This window comes from Triticum aestivum, chromosome 7A (genome assembly GCF_018294505.1).
Source record: "Triticum aestivum cultivar Chinese Spring chromosome 7A, IWGSC CS RefSeq v2.1, whole genome shotgun sequence".
NCBI lineage: Eukaryota > Viridiplantae > Streptophyta > Magnoliopsida > Poales > Poaceae > Triticum > Triticum aestivum.
Genome location: NC_057812.1, coordinates 233112386 through 233132664, shown reverse-complemented (window position 1 = coordinate 233132664; position 20279 = coordinate 233112386). Strand labels below are relative to the sequence as shown.

General features: G+C 41.3%; 1 protein-coding gene across 1 annotated transcript; it reads left to right on the top strand.

Annotated features, from left to right (window-relative positions):
- Window positions 1-8985: 8985 nt before the first annotated feature.
- Window positions 8986-10203, top strand: LOC123151262 (E3 ubiquitin-protein ligase CIP8). The gene has a single exon (XM_044571003.1). It carries the CDS (start codon window positions 9062-9064, stop codon window positions 9869-9871), a length of 810 nt encoding a protein of 269 aa, XP_044426938.1. The 5' UTR covers window positions 8986-9061; the 3' UTR covers window positions 9872-10203.
- The last annotated feature ends 10076 nt before the right edge of the window (window positions 10204-20279 follow it).

The window sequence follows — 20279 nt, the reverse complement described above, 5'->3', positions numbered from 1 at the left end:
GATCGGCTTCAGTTAGCAACAGTAGCGAAGGAATCGCTCGATCAGGTTCAGTTAACAGCCATTGATCGATCGCTCGGGTTCAGTAACACGTAGCCTGCAGTGCAATCGCTCGGGTTCAGTTAGAGCCCAACGCCTCGCTCGGGTTCGGTAAGAGCCAACGCCTCGCACACACGCGCGTACGTGTATGAGAGAAACGCGCATTGCTCGGCCCCCGACCTCCCACCGTAACCGGGAACTCCCCGAAATTTTCCTCCCCCTCGCTTCAACCACGGTTTTTTCCGTCATGGACGGCCAAAGAATGTCATGCAGCTGCGTCTCCGGTCCGCCCAGGACGAAAAGCCCATTTTCTGTCATGATTTTTTGTCATAGAAGTAGGAGCCCACCACATCTATGATGATACCGGGTTTTGTCACAATTATCATCATAGAAGTGTCATATGTATGACAGAAAAAAAATTCGTTCGGCCCAAAATGTCACGGATGTGTCTTTTTTTGTAGTGTAAGGAACTGCCATCTAGCTCTGCACTTGATTCACCTTCTGTTATGAGTAAGCTTGCGACACCTACACTTGCTTCTGCTATTCGTTCTGATATGTCGCATGTTATTGATGATGCTACTTCTGCTATGCATGATACTTATGATGAAACTACCTCTATGCCTGATATTACTATGCCACTTAGTGATTTTCTAGAGGAACGACTTGCTAGGGCTAGAGAGATTGAAAATATTGAATCTGATTATGAAGATGAAAGTGATGATGAAGAATCACTTGTTATTCCTGAGGGTTAGTTATTTGATCAAGATGCTTCTTTAGCTATTTTAGCTTGCAAAGATAGATATGAACTCAAAAGGTTATTATCTAAATGGAATAAGCAATCACCAAATGTTAGGATGAGACCTGACCCTGCTTTTGCTACTTCACCTATATGTGTTGCTGATAAGGATTATGAATTCTCTGTTGATCCTGATATAATTACTTTGGTTGAATCTGATCCTTTTCATGGTTATGAATCTAAAACTGTTGTAGCACATCTTACTAAATTAAATGATATAGCCACCCTGTTCACTAATAATGAGAGATCTCGCTACTTTTATATCCTTAAAATATTTCCGTTCTTATTAAAGGGTGATGCTAAGATATGGTTTAATTCTCTTGATCTTGGTTGTGTGCGTAGTCCCCAGGATATGATCTATTACTTCTCTGCTAAATATTTCCCTGCTCATAAGAAACAAGTTGCTTTAAAGGAAATATACAACTTTGTGCAAATTAAAGAAGAGAGTCTCCCACAAGCTTGGGGGAGGCTTCTCAAGTTACTTAATGCTTTGCGTGATCATCCTCTTAAGAAAAATGAAATACTTGATATCTTTTATAATGGACTAACCGATGCTTCTAGAGATTACCTGGATAGTTGTACTGGTTCTCTTTTCAGGGAAAGAACACCGGATGAAGCTGAAATCTTACTGAATAATATGTTGACAAATGAAAATAATTGGGCACCTCTTGAGCCAGCTCCTGCTCCAATTAATAATCCTATTCCTAAACCAACTCCGAAGAAGAGAGGTGTTCTATTTCTCAGTCCTGAAGATATGCAAGAGGCAAGGAAATATATGAAAGAAAAAGGTATTAAAGCTAAAGATGTTAAGAATTTACCTCCTATTGAAGAAATACATGGTCTCAATTTACCGCCTGATGAAGAAATATATGATCTTAATCCTTTATTTATTGAAGAACCTCCAAACCTCGATAACCCGACACAGGTAGTAAAGGCAAATTCTCTCTATAGATATGATAAAGCTAAAATCCCTCCTGCTAAAATTGCTAGTCAATGCTTGGATGAGTTTGATAATTTTATGTTTAAGCAAGAAGACTTCAATGCTTATTTTGGTAGACAATTAAAACAAGATGCTGATATGATTAAATACTTGGGTGATTATATGGCTAATATTAGAGGTGAACTTAAACTTGTTAGCAAACATGCTTCTATGGTTACCACTGAAGTAGAACAAGTACTTAAAGCTCAAAAGGAATTGCTCAATGAGATGAATAGTAAGAAAAATGATTATGCTGTTAAAGTGGCTACTAGAACTGGTAGAATGACTCAGGAACCTTTGTATCCTGAAGGCCACCCTAGGAGAATTGAGCAAGATTCTCAGAGAAATAAAATTGATGCACCTAGTTCTTCTAAAAAGAATAAAAAGAAAAATGATAGAACTGTGCAAACTTCTAGTGAACCTATAGCTGAACCACCTGATAATCCAAATGATATCTCTATGTCTGATGCTGAAACACAATCTGTTAATGAACATGAACCTAATGAAAATGTTAATGATGATGTTCATAATAATGCTCAACCTAGTAATGATAATGATATAGAAATTGAACCTGTTGTTGATCTTGATAACCCACAATCAAAGAATCAACGTTATGATAAGAAAGACTTTATTGCTAGGAAACATGGTAAATAAAGAGAGCCTAGGGTTCAGAAACCCATGCCTTTTCCTCCCAAACCATCCAAGAAAAAGGATGATGAGGATTTTGAGCGCTTTGATGAAATTATTAGACTTATATTTTTGCGTATGCGATTGACTGATATATTCAAAACAAATCCTTATGCTAAGTACATGAAAGATATTATTACAAATAAAGGAAAGATACCTGAAGCTGAAATTTACACCATGCTTGCTAATTATACTTTTAAGGGTGGAATACCAAAGAAACTTGGGGATCCAGGAGTATCTACTATACCATGCTCCATTAAAAGAAACTATGTTAAAACTGCTTTATGTGATCTTGGAGCCGATGTTAGTGTTATGCCTCTCTCTTTATATCGTAGACTTGATTTGAATAAGTTGACACCTACTGGAATATCTTTGCAAATGGCTGATAAATCAACTGCTATACCTGTCGGTATTTGTGAGGATGTGCCTGTTGTAGCTGCAAACGTTACTATTTTAACGAACTTTGTTATTCTTGATATTCCCGAGAACGATAGTATGTCTATTATTCTTGGAAGACCTTTTCTTAATACTGCAGGGGCTGTTATTGATTGCAACAAAGGCAATGTTACTTTTCATGTTAATGGCAATGAGCATACGGTACACTTTCCGAGGAAACAACCTCAAGTTCATAGTATCAATTCTATCAAAAAATTCCATCGATTATATTTGGAGGTTTTGAATTTCCTCTTCCTACTGTCAAGAAGAAATATGATATACTCATTATTGGGGATGTGCATATCCCTGTTGAGGTAACCTAGTGTTATTCGAAATTTCTTCGGTTTCATGTTAATCAGAATGGGTTTGTTAACAAGACTTGATCAACCTTGTTAGCGGATTCCTTTTGACGAGCATGAGATGGATGAAACTAGAAGCACAACTCTCTATAACCTTTCTATACCTTCTGTTATTTAGTTGAAATAAAGTAAAAATAAATAATTTTCTGTCTGTTATCTGATTATCCATGCAATATAAAAATACCTCGAAAATAAAAGTTCTCCAAATGCCCTAAAAATTAAATATGATTTTTTATAGAATATTTGAGGATTTATGGAACAAAGAACACACCAGGGAGCAAACCACCTTGCCACGAGGGTGGAGGGCGCCCCCCTGCCTCGTGGGCCCACGGTGACCCTCCTCCACTTATTCTTCCAGCCACACACTTCATTTTCCTCCCCCAAACACGAAAAACCAACTCAAACCCGAGTCCAAGCTCGTTTTGCTGCCATTTTCGATCTCCTTGCTCAAAGCACCTCTCACAAAACTACTTGGGGAGATTGTTCCTTGGTATGTGACTCCTCCATTAGTCCAATTACTTTTTGTTCTAATGCTTTATTCATTGCAAAATTGTGTTGTTTAGTTGATCCTGTTCTTGAGCTTGCATGTCAAATTTATATGGTCAAAAGTAGTTTTGATGCATGATATAGGCCCTAGGCATTTGTAGGAGTAGTTGCTATCAATATTATTGAGTTTGGTTTACTTTTATTTTGAAGTTATTAATTTTTTCAGATTTTTTCAAAGGAAAAAATATGCTTAGGAAAATGTTCCAAGGTGGTTCTTCAAAGAAGTAAGGACCCAGACTTGCAATGTGTGATGCTGACGAAGAGCCACCAACAGACGCTCCAGTGCGTCCTTGTGAGTGGCCTTCTGAAAATTTTATGGATCAAGCGGGAATTAAAGAAGAATTTAACGCATATTTGCGTAATGCCGATCTTGAGGACTTTGAGGCAGACAAATGCCCCCAGTATCATGAGCTCACAAGCTCTTTTGTGAGGAGATTTGAGTATTCATCTTCACGTAATTCTCCTTCAGTCATGTTTGATCTTTATGATAAATCTTATACCATGGACCTAGAGGATTTCACTCTTGCTTGCAAACTTCCACAATGTGGTAGTGTTAGGGATCCCCCTAAATCTGAATTTAGAAACTTTCTTGCTAGTATAATTGTAGGGGAATCCAGAGATATAACGCAAGCTACTATAGGGAGCATTCACTTTCCTACTATACATTATTTTGCTCTCTTCATAGGTAGGTGCATAAATGCTAAGGATGAAGCATGTCACATGTGTGTCCCTGACCTTAGCATTCTCAGGAGTGCTGTGTCAAGAGACCAATCTTATCATATGGGAGACATTGTAGCTCGTAGGTTGCGTCATAATAGACATAATGGAGATTTGTCTGAAGGAATTTATGCAACCTGCTTAGCTAAATTTCTTGAGATAGACATTTGTGAAGGAGACATGGAGTTGCCTCCTGCTTATTTAGATTTTGATTCTATGATTTCCCACCATTTTGTCGAGAGGAACGAATCACCTCTCCAGAACCGACTAATCTTTGACATACGCTGTGCTGTCCATATTACTCTCCCTGCTCCTGCTTTCTTTGATTATCAGGCAAGATGAGGATATAATATTACCAGAGAGGAGGCAGATGAGTACGAGAGGAGAGCGGAGACCGCTCGCCGCCACGCTGCAGCTCAGGAGGCGATAGCCGCTGCATCTCAGTACGACCCCAACTATTATTATGGATATCAGTCAGGCCAGCCGTGGCCATAGACCAATTTAGGCCAAAAGCCTAAGCTTGGGGGAGTACGTATTTCTCACCGACATTACATTTATATTCACACACACACACACTCATTGCCAGATGTCGGTGCTCATACTTTTTCATTGTATCATCCATGCTAGTTTATTTTCTTTTATGTTTTATTCTTATGTGTTTGATAAACCTTAAGAAAAAACCAAAAAAAAATAGTTATAGCTTTTAATTAATTTACTTTCCATGCTATAGTAGTAATTAAAAAGAAAACCCAAAAATATTTCCTGTTCTTCTTTTGCTTGTTGGGAGCTTTCCCGTGTAAATAGTTTTATTTCTTTTCTTTTCTTTGGGGGTCAGTAGGAGAAGACCTTGATTAAATTTTTGAAGTGGCTCTTATATGCACTATTATTTATCTGACAAAAGAGCCCATATTGCCTTGTCTTCTCCTGTTTATTGAATGCTCGCAGATTCCAGCTTAGTCCAATGCACATGCACTCTTATTATTATTCACATCGTTTGGTCGTGCAAGTGAAAGGCAATTATGATGATATATGATGGACTGACTGAGACGAGAAAAGCTGGTATGAACTCGACCTCTTTCGTTTTTGTAAATATGATGAGTTCATTGTTCTTGATTCAGCTTGTTATGAATAAACATGTTTGCAATGACAATTAGAGATCATAGTTGCTTATGCCATGCTTGATTAGCTATGAGTTATAATGGTTTACCTTCCGTGCCAACATGCTATTAAAATGGTTATGATGTGGTATAACAGGGTGGTATCCTCCTTTGAATGATGTAAGTGACTTGACTTGGCACATGTTCACGCATGTAGTTGAAACAAATCAACGTAGCCTTCACGATATTTATGTTCATGGTGGATTATATCCTACTCATGCTTGCATCCAATGTTCATTACTTTTAATGCATGTACATGGCTGTTGTCGCTCTCTAGTTGGTCGCTTCCCAGTCTTTTGCTAGCCTTCACCTGTACTAAGCGGGAATACTGCTTGTGCATCCAAACTCCTTAAACCCCAAAGTTATTCCACATGAGTCCACTATACCTTCCTATATGCGGTATCTACCTGCCGTTCCAAGTAAATTTCTATGTGCCAAACTCTAAACCTTCAAATAATCATCCTGTTTTGTATGCTCGAATAGCTCATGTATCAACTAGGGTTGTCTGTATCTTCCATGTTAGGCGGGTTATTCTCAAGAGGAGTGGACTCCGCTCCTCACTCACAAGATAAAGGGCTGGTCACCGGGATGCCCAGTCCCATGCTTTATGCAAACTAAATCAAAATAATTGCAAACAAAACTCCCCTTGGGACCTAATGTATGTTGGAGGCACTCGTTGTTTCGAGCAAGCCATGGATTGATGTTTGTTGGTGGAGGGGGAGTATAAACTTTACCATTCTGTTTGGGAACCGCCTATAATGTGTGTAGCATGGAAGATATCGCCATCTCTTGGTTGTTGTGTTGACAATGAAAGTATACCGCTCAAAATATTATTCACCTCTATTTTAAAACCGAGCTCTGGCACCTCTACAAATCCCTGCTTCCCTCTGCGAAGGGCCTATCTATTTACTTTTATATTGAGTCATCACCCTCTTATTAAAAAGCACTAGCTGGAGAGCGCAGCTGTCATTTGCATTCATTACTGTTAATTTATATTGGGTGTGACTATGATTGGATCTCTTTTACCATGAATTACAATGTCTAGTCAGTCCTTGATCTTTAAAGGTGCTCTGTATTTATGTTTTGCGGTCTTAGAAAGGGCTAGTGAGATACCATCTTGTTATATCATATTATGATTGTTTTGACAAAGTGTTGTCATCCGAGATTTATTATTATGGCTTGCTAGTTGATTATGTTATTGATACGAGTAATCATGAGACCTGAGAATTATTGCAAGTGTGGTTAGTTATAATCTTTGCTGAAAAATTGAATGCTAGCTTGCTATATTTACAACAACAAGAGCAAACAGAGTTTGTAAAAGTTTTTCTTTATTTCTTTCAGTTTGTCAATTGAATTGCTTGAGGACAAGTAAGGGTTTAAGCTTGGGGGAGTTGATACGTCTCTAACGTATTTACTTTTCCAAACACTTTTGCCCTTGTTTTGAACTCTAACTTGTATGATTTGAATGGAACTAACCCGGACTGACGCTGTTTTCAGCAGAATTGCCATGATGTTGTTTTATGTGCAGAAAACAAAAGTTCTCGGAATGACCCGAAACTCCACGGGATATCTTACAATAAATAATAAAAAATCCTCGCCAAAGATGAAGACCAGGGGGCCCACACCCTTCTCACGAGGGTGGGGGCGCGCCCCCTACCTCGTGGCCCCCCTGAAGACCCCTTGATTCCAACTCCAACTCTATATAACTGCTTTCGAGGAGAAAAAAAATAAGAGAGAAAAATCATCGCGTTTTACGATACGGAGCCGCCGCCAAGCCCTAAAACCTCTCGGGAGGGTTGATCTGGAGTCCGTTCGGGGCTCCGGAGAGGGGGATTCGTCGCCGTCGTCATCATCAACCATCCTCCATCACCAATTTCATGATGCTCACCACCGTGCGTGAGTAATTCCATCATAGACTTGCTGGGCGGTGATGGGTTGGATGTGATTCACCATGTAATCGAGTTAGTTTTGTTAGGGTTTGATCCCTAGTATCCACTATGTTCTGAGATTGATGTTGCTATGACTTTGCTATGCTTAATGCTTGTCACTAGGGCCCGCGTGTCATGATTTTAGATCTGAACCTATTATGTTTTCATCAATATATGAGTGTTCTTGATCCTATCTTGCAAGTCTATAGTCACATATTATGTGTTATGATCCGTTAACCCCGAAGTGACAATAATCGGGATACTTACCGTTGATGCCCGTAGTTTGAGGAGTTCATGTATTCACTACGTGCTAATGCTTTGTTCCGGTTCTCTATTAAAAGGAGGCCTTAACATCCCTTAATTTCCATTAGGACCCCGCTGCCACGGGAGGGTAGGACAAAAGATGTCATGCAAGTTCTTTTACATAAGCACGTATGACTATATTCGGAATACATGCCTACATTACATTGACGAATTTGAGCTAGTTCTGTGTCATCCTATGTTATGACTATTACATGATGAACCGCATCCGGCATAATTATCCATCATTGATCCAATGCCTACGAGCTTTCCATATACTGGTTTACGCTTATTTACTTTCCTGTTGCTATTGTTACAATCACTACAAAATACAAAAAACATTACTTTGCTTTCATTACTCTTTTATTACTGTTACCATCACTATCATATTACTTTGCTACTAAACACCTTGCTGCAGATATTAAGTTTCTAGGTGTGGTTGAATTGACTACTCAGCTGCTAATACTTGAAAATATTTTTTGGCTTCCCTTGTGTCGAATCAATAAATTTGAGCTGAATACTCTACCCTCGAAAGCTGTTGCGACCCCCTATATTTGTGGGTTTCACCCTGCAACGCAAAGCCGACTGCTCTCGCATGCCCTAGCGCACAACCGCTCTACCTAGCCACCGCGCCACCCGCGACCAGATATCGGCGTCGCCCCGCAACCAGGTGCCACTCGCCTCGTCCTAGCTAGCTTGCACCACGGGGACGAGCTCCAACGCCGACATAAGTCTTCATCTTCTCGTATGCGACGCCACAACCGACTTGTGTCCTCCTCCTTCGGTACTTCCACGTCTAGCGTCAACTTTTGTTCACCATGTTGTATTTCAGGCAATTCGAAACTACTCGAACCTGAAACCATTTCCAGATATCCAAATTATCGGGTAGCTATTTTTATAGAAAATCTCAGATGTTAATTTTGGAAATCCAATATTTTTTTTATCGAATTACCCGAATGCCAGGCCTCACAAGTCACAACACACGGAACCCACCACCCACCCACTCCCCAGTATATCAACCTCTGTAATCAAACCTCAAGGACCTCAATGACAAATAGTCAATTTCCTCTTCCGATACGCCTCTCCAGGGCGCGATTTTTTCCGTCCCCTCTCGCGCACCCATGGCTTCCCCGTATCTCCTTCACCGTCTCACCGCCGACGAGATCTTCCAAACTCTAGAGGCTTCCTCCTCCACGTCCTCCTCATGCTACGATGCCTTCGTGCCGGTGTTCCGCCCAGATCCCTCGGCCTCCGCCCTGTCGGTGTCGGCGGCCGACCGCGTCCGGAGCCAGTTCCTCTCCGTGCAGCGCGACCTCTTCCACGACGCACTCGTCGCGCCCAGGAATGATGACCTCAGCTTCCCCGAGGAGAACGATGAGGAGGAGGAGGCCTCGATCCGGTGGGATTGCTTCCAATTGGACGAGGAGGAGGAGCCAGATCTGCCGCTGGAGGCTTCCGTACCAGCCGAGGAATTCGACTGGGAGGAAGTCGCGTTCGCCTCTGGACCCTCGGTAGAGAATCCGGAGCCCGATTGGGAGATGCTCGGCGACATGCCGCCCAGCGCTCCCGCCGGCGCCAACGAGGGTTTCGTGTACACCTCTGACAGGGAGGCCTATGAGGTACTCGTCGCTGTTGGGGATGGGCTTTTCCTCACCAACAAGCCGCCGGCAGCCAGGTCGGCTGTCAAGGCGCTCCCATCCGCCATCGTCGCCGCCGGCGAGGAAGGGGAGGGAGAGGAGTGTTCCGTGTGTAAGGACGGGGTTGTGGCGGGGGAGCGCGTCAAGATGATGCCTTGCTCCCATCGGTACCACGAGGATTGCATCCTTCCATGGCTTGAGGTGCGCAACTCCTGCCCACTCTGCCGCTTTGAGCTGCCGACAGACAATCCCAAGTACGAGACCTGGAAGGCTGAACGAGCCATGGCTGCCTGAATGAATTGTGCGGTAATGGTAAGCTTTACCCCTATGGTTTTATATAGAGTTGTATGATTTGGTTTGGGATTGATCGGTCTAATTAGGAAACTATACCCAGTTGTATGGACGAAAACATAGAGTTAGTCGCAGATATGGTTTTGTGCATTTTGATCTGTTACTGTTCGCAAGAGAGATTTCTGTTATTTCGATGCTGCAAGGATTATACATATTTAAATGCTATATATACAATGTTGTATCTGTTCTAAATTTAGAGAGAATAGCTGTGCTGGGAAATTTTGTAGATGCATATTTGGACGAGTTTATATGGTGCCGAGTTGCAACTTACTGGTCGTGAATTCAGTTTCAGAATGAGTTATATTTCAGTATTTCATTCTTTTCCATTGTGAATTTTTAAGGTGTTTGATAGGGAAAGTTAATTGCAAATTCATACTGTGTTCTATCTTGGAACATTTGACAACCTTTTGATACGAAGTGGAATGTGTCAGGCTGAATGGGTTGTTATATTGAGAGGCGAGAAAATTTGCTTACTCAACATTATCTTGTTAGATGTAATGATTGAATGGTGGCTATGCTAGGAGGAGTCTTAGCTGTCTGGAATGCTTCGTTGAAACTATAGTTACTTTGTTGGGCTCTCTGTCTTATTCTCTTTCTTCTTTACTATATTTCTTGATAAATCAAAATGATATTAATTGTTTCTCAAGTACAACCAACAGCTAGTAGAAATATCTGCGTCTAATGACCCAACACTGAACCTGAACACAAGTATTGACCTTTGTGTCATTTCACATTGTATGAGGTCCCCAGAACAATAACTTCTGGTTTCCATATAAGTGGCTGGGCTTACATCCTGGTTTTACTATGTGTGTTTGGTTTATGCCCAAAGTTGTCCCATTAAAACATTGGCTAGCCAAATTTTTGGTTGTCCATGAGCTGGCCGACATTGGCAAGAAAAATGAATTAGAGTTTGAGTGCATTGGCATGCCAAAAAGTTGGCAACCATCCAAACGATGACCAAATTTTTGGTCATGACCAAAATTTTGGTAGGATATACTTTGGCCACAATCCAAATATACCCATACTCCCTTTGTTCCTATTTACATGGCACATACATATTTCGAGTTTCATCTTTGACCATCCGTTCAACTAACAAAGCGTGTCATATGTCAGAAAAATTGTACCATTCAATTCATATTAAAATGTAGTGAGGCAGAGGAGAGCTTGTGCCTGGCAGTGGCGACCCGTCTGAGCAATGCGACCTTGCGCCGCTGGCGTCCTCGTCCAGACGGCCGCCGCACCTTGGGCTCCTCCTAGTCTTGCGGGCGGTACCTCTTCCTCTTCCCCGTACCGCGCCCTTTCCGTTAGCTTTCAAGCTCCCCTTCCCTGAACTTGCCCCTCTAGTGAAGGAACCCCACTGCGAGCTGTTCTCTTGCTTGAGTTCTTCTCGTGCTCCCTCTTCCCCTTGTTGATATGCTGCTCTGTTGATTAGTGGAGCACTGAAATGTGGTCGTGTGGGTGTGCTGCTAGCTGCTGCTGTCTATTCGTGGTGTTGCTACTGCTAGGCTGCTAGCTCTGCTACTGCTGCTTGCTGTGCTTTGCTGCTGGCTGCTGCTCTGTGCTGTGCTAGTTTCCTTGAAATCTGTTGTTTTAGACTTATGATTATACTTGCTTGTTATTTCCCCTTGAAATCTGCTGTTTAGTCTTATACATGCGTTATATGTTTCCAAAACACAAATCTGAGTGTTCTCTGTTCCCTGTCCGCACGGCTTCCGTGCAGAAGCCTAGGTTCCGCTTAAGCGAGCTCAGCACTAGGCAGAGGCAACACACTTGCTTAGCGCCTACAGTTTACTTTTTCCTTGATCTAGGTTATCATCATGTATTAAGGAGGTGTTTGGTTAGGCTTAGGTTGGCTGATAAGCCCAAAAAAACACCTATTCATGGGATTTTGCCTTTTGGCTGGATATTGTTACATGATGGTGTAAGCCAAAAATACATAAATTGGTGCCTTTTGGCTTATAAGCCAAAGTTAGCATAGCTAAACACCCCCTAAGTCATCTCAGAGGACACCTCTTAGTTAGGGAAGAAGGCATTAGTTGGTTCTGCTAGAACTTGGAATATACTTACTTACTTACTTACTTACGAAGCCTTTTATCCCAAACAAGTTGGGGTAGGCTAGATATGAAACCCTTTCATGAGGACTTCCCAGGAGGTCACCCATCCTAGTACTACTCTCACCCAAATGGGTTTCATACCCAAAAGACTGGCTAGTTTTTACGTTGGCTCGCCAAGCCGATCACAACCCTTAGATATGAAACCCTTTCACGAGGACTTCCCAGGAGGTCACCCATCCTAGTACTACTCTCGCTCAAATGGGTTTCATACCTATGGGACTGGCTAGTTTTTACGTTGGCTCGCCACGCCTATCACAACCCTCCTCCTTTACCCGGCCTTGGGACCGGCTATGCCTAGAAGACATAGGCGGAGTTTTCTGCTAGAACTTGGAATATAGAAAAGAGAAAATGAGAAGTAAGGGCAGGATATGGAATGGAATGAACAGTGGTGTTTTCTATCCCACTCACATGGCACAAATGAACAAAGTTATGTGTTACATTGGGAATCGTCAGTTCTTATATGTGCATAGTTTCTGTTTTTTAAGGTAAGCTTGATTTGTAGATGATTTTACGTGTCACTAAATCCACATGTTTTCATTTGATTTGGCTTTTACCTCTCCTATATCTACAAAGTCCACAGGTGAAAGTTGTTGTTTGGTGCTGTATTTGTTTGTAATATAAGTTACTTGCCACATTCATTTTGGGCAGCACTAAGGATTTTTGTCATGGTAAACCGTGAACGTCTATTAAGTAGTGTACATGAATGTTTTCAAAAAATAAAAACATAACCAGTCATCCTTGAACCATGCTTAAATTAAATTCAAGTTTGTTTATCTTAAATATATTATCTGCTGTACATGCCATTATGTTGATGTGCATAATTTTCTTTCAGTAATTTCTTCTCAAATACATTAGTGAATGAACTGGTTTTCCTTATGCCCCTCTGTCTAGTGCATGATGGTTTTGACCAAACGGGCAGGGAAAAGCACTCAATTTTCTGTTTTGCTTTTGCCACTCCAGTTTTCGGTAACATTGCTTTGTCCATTGGAGCAACATCTGAATTCACTATTATAGCTAGTTCAGTTTCAAATTTTCGTATGACCTACTTAGAAATGGGACATCGTGCAGAATTGCAGAAAAAATTGACAGGAAGTATGCACAATAATGGCATCATGACCAGCAGCACAATTAAGATGTTAAGAAATTCACATTGAAAAATACTTATGCTTACAAAAATGTTTCCTCTGAAACATAAATGTGCTCTCTGCCTGGAAAAGATAACGAAGCATATATATATATATATATATATATATATATATATATATATAGTTAGATTAGTCTAGAGAAGGCGAGGAAATCTGGCTCTACTAAGATGCAGATCATCTCTATCCTTTAATTGTTGTGCAACAATTTCGGTACTTTTGCTTACTGTTTCTTTCCCTGACAGCCAAGCTGTCATTATAATTGCTGCTTTTCCTTGTTCTTATCTTCTATATCTAAATAGCTAGCCCCCACTAACTATTTCTCTCAACATACAAGAATATCAAATCATCACACGACATGCATGAGAAAAGGCTCACCCTCACTACCATATGTCTCTCAACATGCAAGCATGCCACTACATCATGACATGCATGAAAAAAAAACCATTAAACATGCAAATATGCATGAGAATTTTCATTTTATTATGCCATGTATATTTAATAAACATTTTACAACTATATAGTAATCGAACATAATAAATTGTGTGTATTTTTAGTTTTAGCTTTTTATATTATTACTTTAATATTGATGTTTCATACAATGAATCACATAGAAATATGTAGCAAAATAGTCCCGTGACAACGAGTGCGGGGGATCACTAAGTTCGTAACAAAAGGATTAATTCACATGCACGAAGGTGCATATTTTACACCATTATTCGGTGCTGCTAGTATGCCTAATTTTTATTTTATTTCTGTCGCACTTTGAAGTCTGCACTTAAAATCAGATTGCACAAAGCTACGATGTGTTCCATAAATCACCTGGTGATCATCAGCTTACAACTATGAACTCAGCTAAGATGTGTTCTGAGTATATTTTTGGCATCATGACCAGCAGCACAATAAAGAGGTGAAGAAATTCAGAACTGAACTTTTTTTTTTTTTTTTTTTTGCAAATGCCAAGCAAACACATCGGTGAAGTTCAACCAACTTTCTGCCCGGAACAAACAAATACTATCGTTTACAGATATACTGGACCCAAGCAAACTAACATCAGAGAACTTTCTGACCAGAACAAACAAATATATAAAAACAGATTATGCAACCACATTGAGAAGAATAGGCTTAGTTTTGTTCATCACCTTCATTCTACTACATGTTCTGAACTCTGAAGAATTGTTTTCCCTGTCCAGTAGCAAATATCTTTGCTACAAATTTAGGCAGAAATCTTTCGTTAAGTGGCCTACTCTATCCATTAGACACGTCAGACATTATGCACCAGACCACATCAAATGACAACAAGAAGTACTCCCTCCGTATTGATGTATTAGACACCTTAGGTTGTGCGCCGCAACCAAGGTGGAGTAATAGTGTTCATTAGCTAAAACAGTAAGTAACAGTGATCTGAACACCAGCCTAGCTTCCTCTGGTTTGCATCCGGTTTGTGAGATTTCAGACAAGTAGACGCGTTCGCAGACCGATGAAGTATCGTGTTGGATGATTTGCAACGTTCGGACATATTGGTCCGAACGTTTGCACGTGTTTTGATGGTCGCGTTGAAGATGTCCTAACAATTTATTTGTACGAGCCACGGCCAGGCTGTTCAGCCTGCCTAGTAAGGCAGTTAGTCGCTTAGGAATAGGAATCTTTACACAACCTACACTTGTCTGAGAAGATAAGTTTATACAGAGGGCAAGAACATCAAGATAAGGATATACGGAGGCCAAGGACATCTCACTGCGGAGAGTTAGTACTAGCAAGGACTTCACCTCGGAGAGCAAATATATGTCAATATAATTGGTACTACCACTACGAATTTATGGGTGTGTCTAGAACTTAGTTGACTGAGACTTAACAATGTCTCGGTTGAGTGATGTCAGCATAGTTTTGGTGCTACAATCGGCACGGCTGGATGCTACAAACGATGATAAAAAATATTGCAATGGTACTACAAACAACGACAACATATGCTACAACCGTTCTGACTAAAACACTACTCCGTCAATGGAGGATGTTGCGACCGGTGAGCTGATGTGCTACAATCTATGAGGGAGGACATGCTACAACTAGCAAGGCACGAAGAAATGTTATAAACGGTGGGACAAAATGATGCAAGATCGACCAAGACTTGATTAAATCTCAGTTGACTAAGTTTAGGGCAACTTCAACACGCCGACGCAAACGGACGCGGATTTTGTTCGATTTTTGTCTGTTTGGGTCGGTGTTTTTAGTTTTATCCGCCCTTGTCCAATTTTGGGTTGGCAGGGCGCCCAATGCGCCCAAGCATTTTCGTCCGTGTGGCTGGTATGCGGCCATTTTTCTCTTGCTCTTTTTGCGCACATATCAAAAGAATTGCCCAAAGTTCACACAATCCAACAAAATACAAATATCTCATAGTTTCACAACCAAATAAAATCTCATAGTTTACAAACCAAATAAAATTTAAATTGTTACAAATACATTTGAATGAAAAAATAGCCGATACATCTATTGGTTGCCAATGTGAGTCTATGTATGCTCAACCAAGTCATCTTGTAGTTGAATGTGAGTTTCACAATCACGCATTAGATCACTGGGTATTTCGTATGCAAGCATTCGAATAGTTGTAGTGTATTTTTGATAAGAGGAGAAGCCAACCTTTCCAGAGCATCCTCCTTGCACTCGAAATACCTATCGTACACCACCACCCCTCTCGGATACAATTGAACGCATGTCTAGCCATCTGAAAGCAACATCGGAATAGGTTGTGTTTGAAGAGTGGGTCAGCGGACTGTAAGTAGTCATGTCAGAGTAGGCAATGGCCGCTCTGTAACACCCCAAACATCCAACCATAATTTTATTAAGTAAAATTTGGCCAGAAATAAAATTTCGAATTATACTAGGTCATTTATTAATTTCACAGCCTTTTCTATTTTCTGTTTTACAAAATTCTTCCCTCCATAGAAGATTATTTTGTAGAATGTTGTGGTCCTTGGTTGTTCTGTAAATCGTTTCATTTATATCATAAATAACAGTAGGAAATATTTTCATAATAAAATTTGCCACAAGGTAATTCTTTTAATAGCATTTCCAATGCTTGAAATGCTTCTGTTGCACTACAAATATTTTAAATAATTGTTTTAAAATCCCACAAAAATTATGAGAGGTCATGTGATGCCTGTATGTCACTTTTATGCAAAAACCTAACTAGGTCTTTTGAAAATTTTGAGTGAAACATCCTATTTTTTATTTCTGTCCCATTCTTGAGTTACAACCGCAACCCTCTTTCCCTAGCTCCAATAATTCTTCAACTTTGCCATCTTGTAGTCCTTCCAACCAAAACCTTAAGTCTAGGAGATCAGCCCCATTTGCATCTTTTAAGTACACTAAACATCCCTCTCAAGTTTTTGTCCAGAACTGAATTCTAGTAAAACTTGCACTAACAAGTTTCTCTTCTTGCCAAACCAACTCCACGTCATCTCTACCATCTAAAGAGACCCCACCCTGCCAAGTTTCAAATCCATCAAGGTCCTCTAGCTTGCCCTAGCATTCTATCGAACACCTTCAACTCATGACAGGATTTGGCAAAGCTTTCTGAACTCCATATGACACTTGATCCCTAAGCCAAACCAACATGTCCATCATTGCTCCCATGTTTAGATGCACCACACTGGTAATTTTAGCTCATTTGGGTCCCTGTAGATGCCACTGGCAATTTGTCAAGCACCTAGCATGCGTGCACTGGCCGCGGCTAGAGCGTGCATTTTGCACGCGTCGTCATCGAGCTACTGCCACCGCTCTACTGCCTCCCCCTCTCGTTTTGATCCTCCTCTGGATCAGCCCGACCGCCCAAGACCTCGCTGACACCCTCGCTTGTCACCTAGAGCCGCCCACCATCATCCATGATGACCAGGACCGCCGCCCGACGAGTCTCACTGATACGTCCATTTTGCATCATGCTTTTATATTGATATCTAATGCATTATGGGCTGTTATTACACATTATGGTACAATACTTATGCCTTTTCTTCCTTATTTTACAAGGTTTACACGAAGAGGGAGAATGCCGACAGCTGGAATTCTGGACTGGAAAATGAGCAAATCCGAGAGACCTATTGTAACGCCCTTGATGCGGCTATATCTCCCACGTGTCGAAGCACGACTTAGAGGCATAACCGCATTGAAAGCAATGTCGCAAGTGAGGTAATCTTCACACAACCCATGTAATACATAAGGGAAAGGATACATAGTTGGCTTACAATCGCCACTTCACACAATTACATGAATAAAACATTAAAACATCCAAATACAATCAAGGTCTGGCTACGGAACCAAAATAAAAGAAGAACCTCAAAAGCGACACGGTCCTCGATCGACCCCAACTGGGCTCCACTACTGATCAACTAGATCAAAACAACACAAAGGACAAGATCTTCATCGAGCTCCTCCTGAGCTTGGTTGCGTCATCTGCACGGACTCATCGGCACCTGCAAGCTGGTTTTGGAAGTATCTGTGAGTCACGGGGACTCAACAATCTCACACCCTCGCGATCAAGACTATTTAAGCTTATGGGTAAGGTAAAAGGTATAAGGTGGAGCTGCAGCAAGCGACTAGCATATATGGTGGCTAACATACACAAAAGAGAGCGAGAAGAGAAGGCAAAAGCACGATCGAGAAACTATGATCAAGAAGTGATCCTAGAACAACCTACGTCAAGCATAACTCCAACACCGTGTTCACTTCCCGGACTCCGCCGAGAAGAGACCATCACGGTTACACACGCGGTTGATGCATTTTAATTAAGGTTAACTTCAGGTTTTCTACAACCGGACATTAATAAATTCCCATCTGCCCATAACCGCGGGCACGACTTTCGAAAGTTCAAATCCCTGCAGGGGAGTCCCAACTTAGCCCATGACAAGCTCTCACGGTCAACGAAGGATATACCTTCTCCCGAGACATTCCGATCAGACTCGGTATCTCGGTTCTACAAGACATTTCAACAAGTTAAAACAAATCCAGCAACACCGCCCGAATGTGCCGACAAATCCCGATAGGAGCTGCACATATCTCGTTCTGAGGGCACACTCAGATGAGACTAGCTACGAGTAAAACCAAACCTCAAGTTTCCCCAAGGTGGCCCCGCAGGCAGCTCGTTTCGGACCAACACTTAGAGAAGCACTGGCCCGGGGGGGGGGTTAAAATAAAGATGGCCCTTGAGTCTGCAGAACCCAAGGGAAGGTGGTAGGTTATTAGTGCAAATGGTAAAACCAAGGTTGGGCATTGCTGGAGGAGTTTTATTCAAGGCGAACTGTCAAGGGGTTCCCATTATTACCCAACCGCGCAAGGAACGCAAAATCCGGGAACATAACACCGATATGACGGAAACTAGGGCGGCAAGAGTGGAACAAAACACCAGGCATAAGGCCGAGCCTTCCACCCTTTACCAAGTGTATAGATGCATTAATTAAGTAAAAGATATTATGATATCCCAAAAAGTAAATATGTTCCAACAAGGAACAACATCTCCATGTTCCAACAAGGAACAAACTTCAATCTTCACCTGCAACTAACAACGCTATAAGAGGGGCTGAGCAAAGCGGCAACATAGCCAATCAACGGTTTGCTAGGACAAGGTGGGTTAGAGGCTTGGTTCAACAATATAGGAGGCATGATAAGCAAGTGGTAGGTATCGCAACATAGGCATAGCAAAACAGCGAGCAACTAGCAAGCAAAGATAGAAGTGATTTCGAGGGTATGGTCATCTTGCCTGAGATCACGGAAGGGAGAAAAACGAGTCCATGAAGAAGACAAATGGATGTAGTCGAACGGGTCCTCGCAAACACGATGTTATCGGAACCAACCCGAAGAAGCAAACACCGGAAAGAAGCACACAACATAGTAAACAACCAACACATGAACATGGTATGATATGCGGGATGCGGTATGCGATGCATATGCATGATTTGCAAAGGAATGATTGGACCTGGCCTCAACTTGGAAATCCAAGAGTGCCACTGGAAAGGTGAGGTGATTTCGGTTTAAATCTATATAAAGAACACCAGAATCAGATGCACGGTTTGGAAATGGCAAGCAAAACAAATATGGCACCGGTCTGCGATAAACAGCAAGTAGCCATCTAAATGCAACAAGCTAAACATGCTACAACACCCAAACATGGCAAAAAAATACATGGCAGGGATCCATTCATGAAGCTTAACAAAAGATGAACACTGAGCTACGGCCAATTCATCCATTAACAGGTTCAAACAAGCATGGCAAAAGTGCAATTGGTAAACAGATATCAGACTTAGTGAAATTAACACTTGTCTGGAATTTCAGATCAGGTAGCACACTTTGGAGCAAGAAAACTATATACTACAGGAACTTAACATGGCAAAGCAAGGCATGTCATGGAGCTACTCAAAGAGCTTAACAAAAGTCCCTTAGTGACCTTGAGCCAAAAGGGATCAGAAAATACAATTGCAAGCATGTGAACATGGCAAAAATATAAACAGATCACAGACTTAGTGAAAAACTGGAGCATGCGAATAAGATAGCAAGTAGGCATGTTAACGAGCTCGATGCACTCACTACAGAGCAAGGCATGACAATCTAAGCATACACCCATCAAGAATACACATTATGCAAGCTAGACATGGCAAGAACAACAACATAGCATGCACGGATCGACTACAACATCCTCGGCAAAATCGCTAACAAGTAGACAATCTGCCTAGATTCACGAAATAGCAAAAGTAGAGCTCGATTGACTCAAGTTAGGGTGCTCCATAATTGCAAACAAAGGCATGGATGGATAGAGCACTACAAGATTAACAAATCACCCTTACTGATCATCCTCAAAAGAGGCACGGATCACTAGGAAACAACATGAACATATGACATATTGATAAAAACAGATCAAGGACTTAATGGAATTGCTAAGTCCCTGAAATCAGCATTAACGAATGCACCACTTTGCAAGCTTGTGCTAGTCACCACACATATCACAAAAATACATGGATAGCACCTCTGTAAAGATGACATGTCATATAACAAAACACATGTAGAGCTCAGGGGCATATCATGCACACATTAATCATGGCAAAAATGACA

What these genes read in the sequence shown, in the direction of transcription:
- LOC123151262 (XM_044571003.1), top strand. Translation starts at nt 9,062, where the DNA reads ATGGCTTCCCCGTATCTCCTTCACCGTCTCACCGCCGACGAGATCTTC.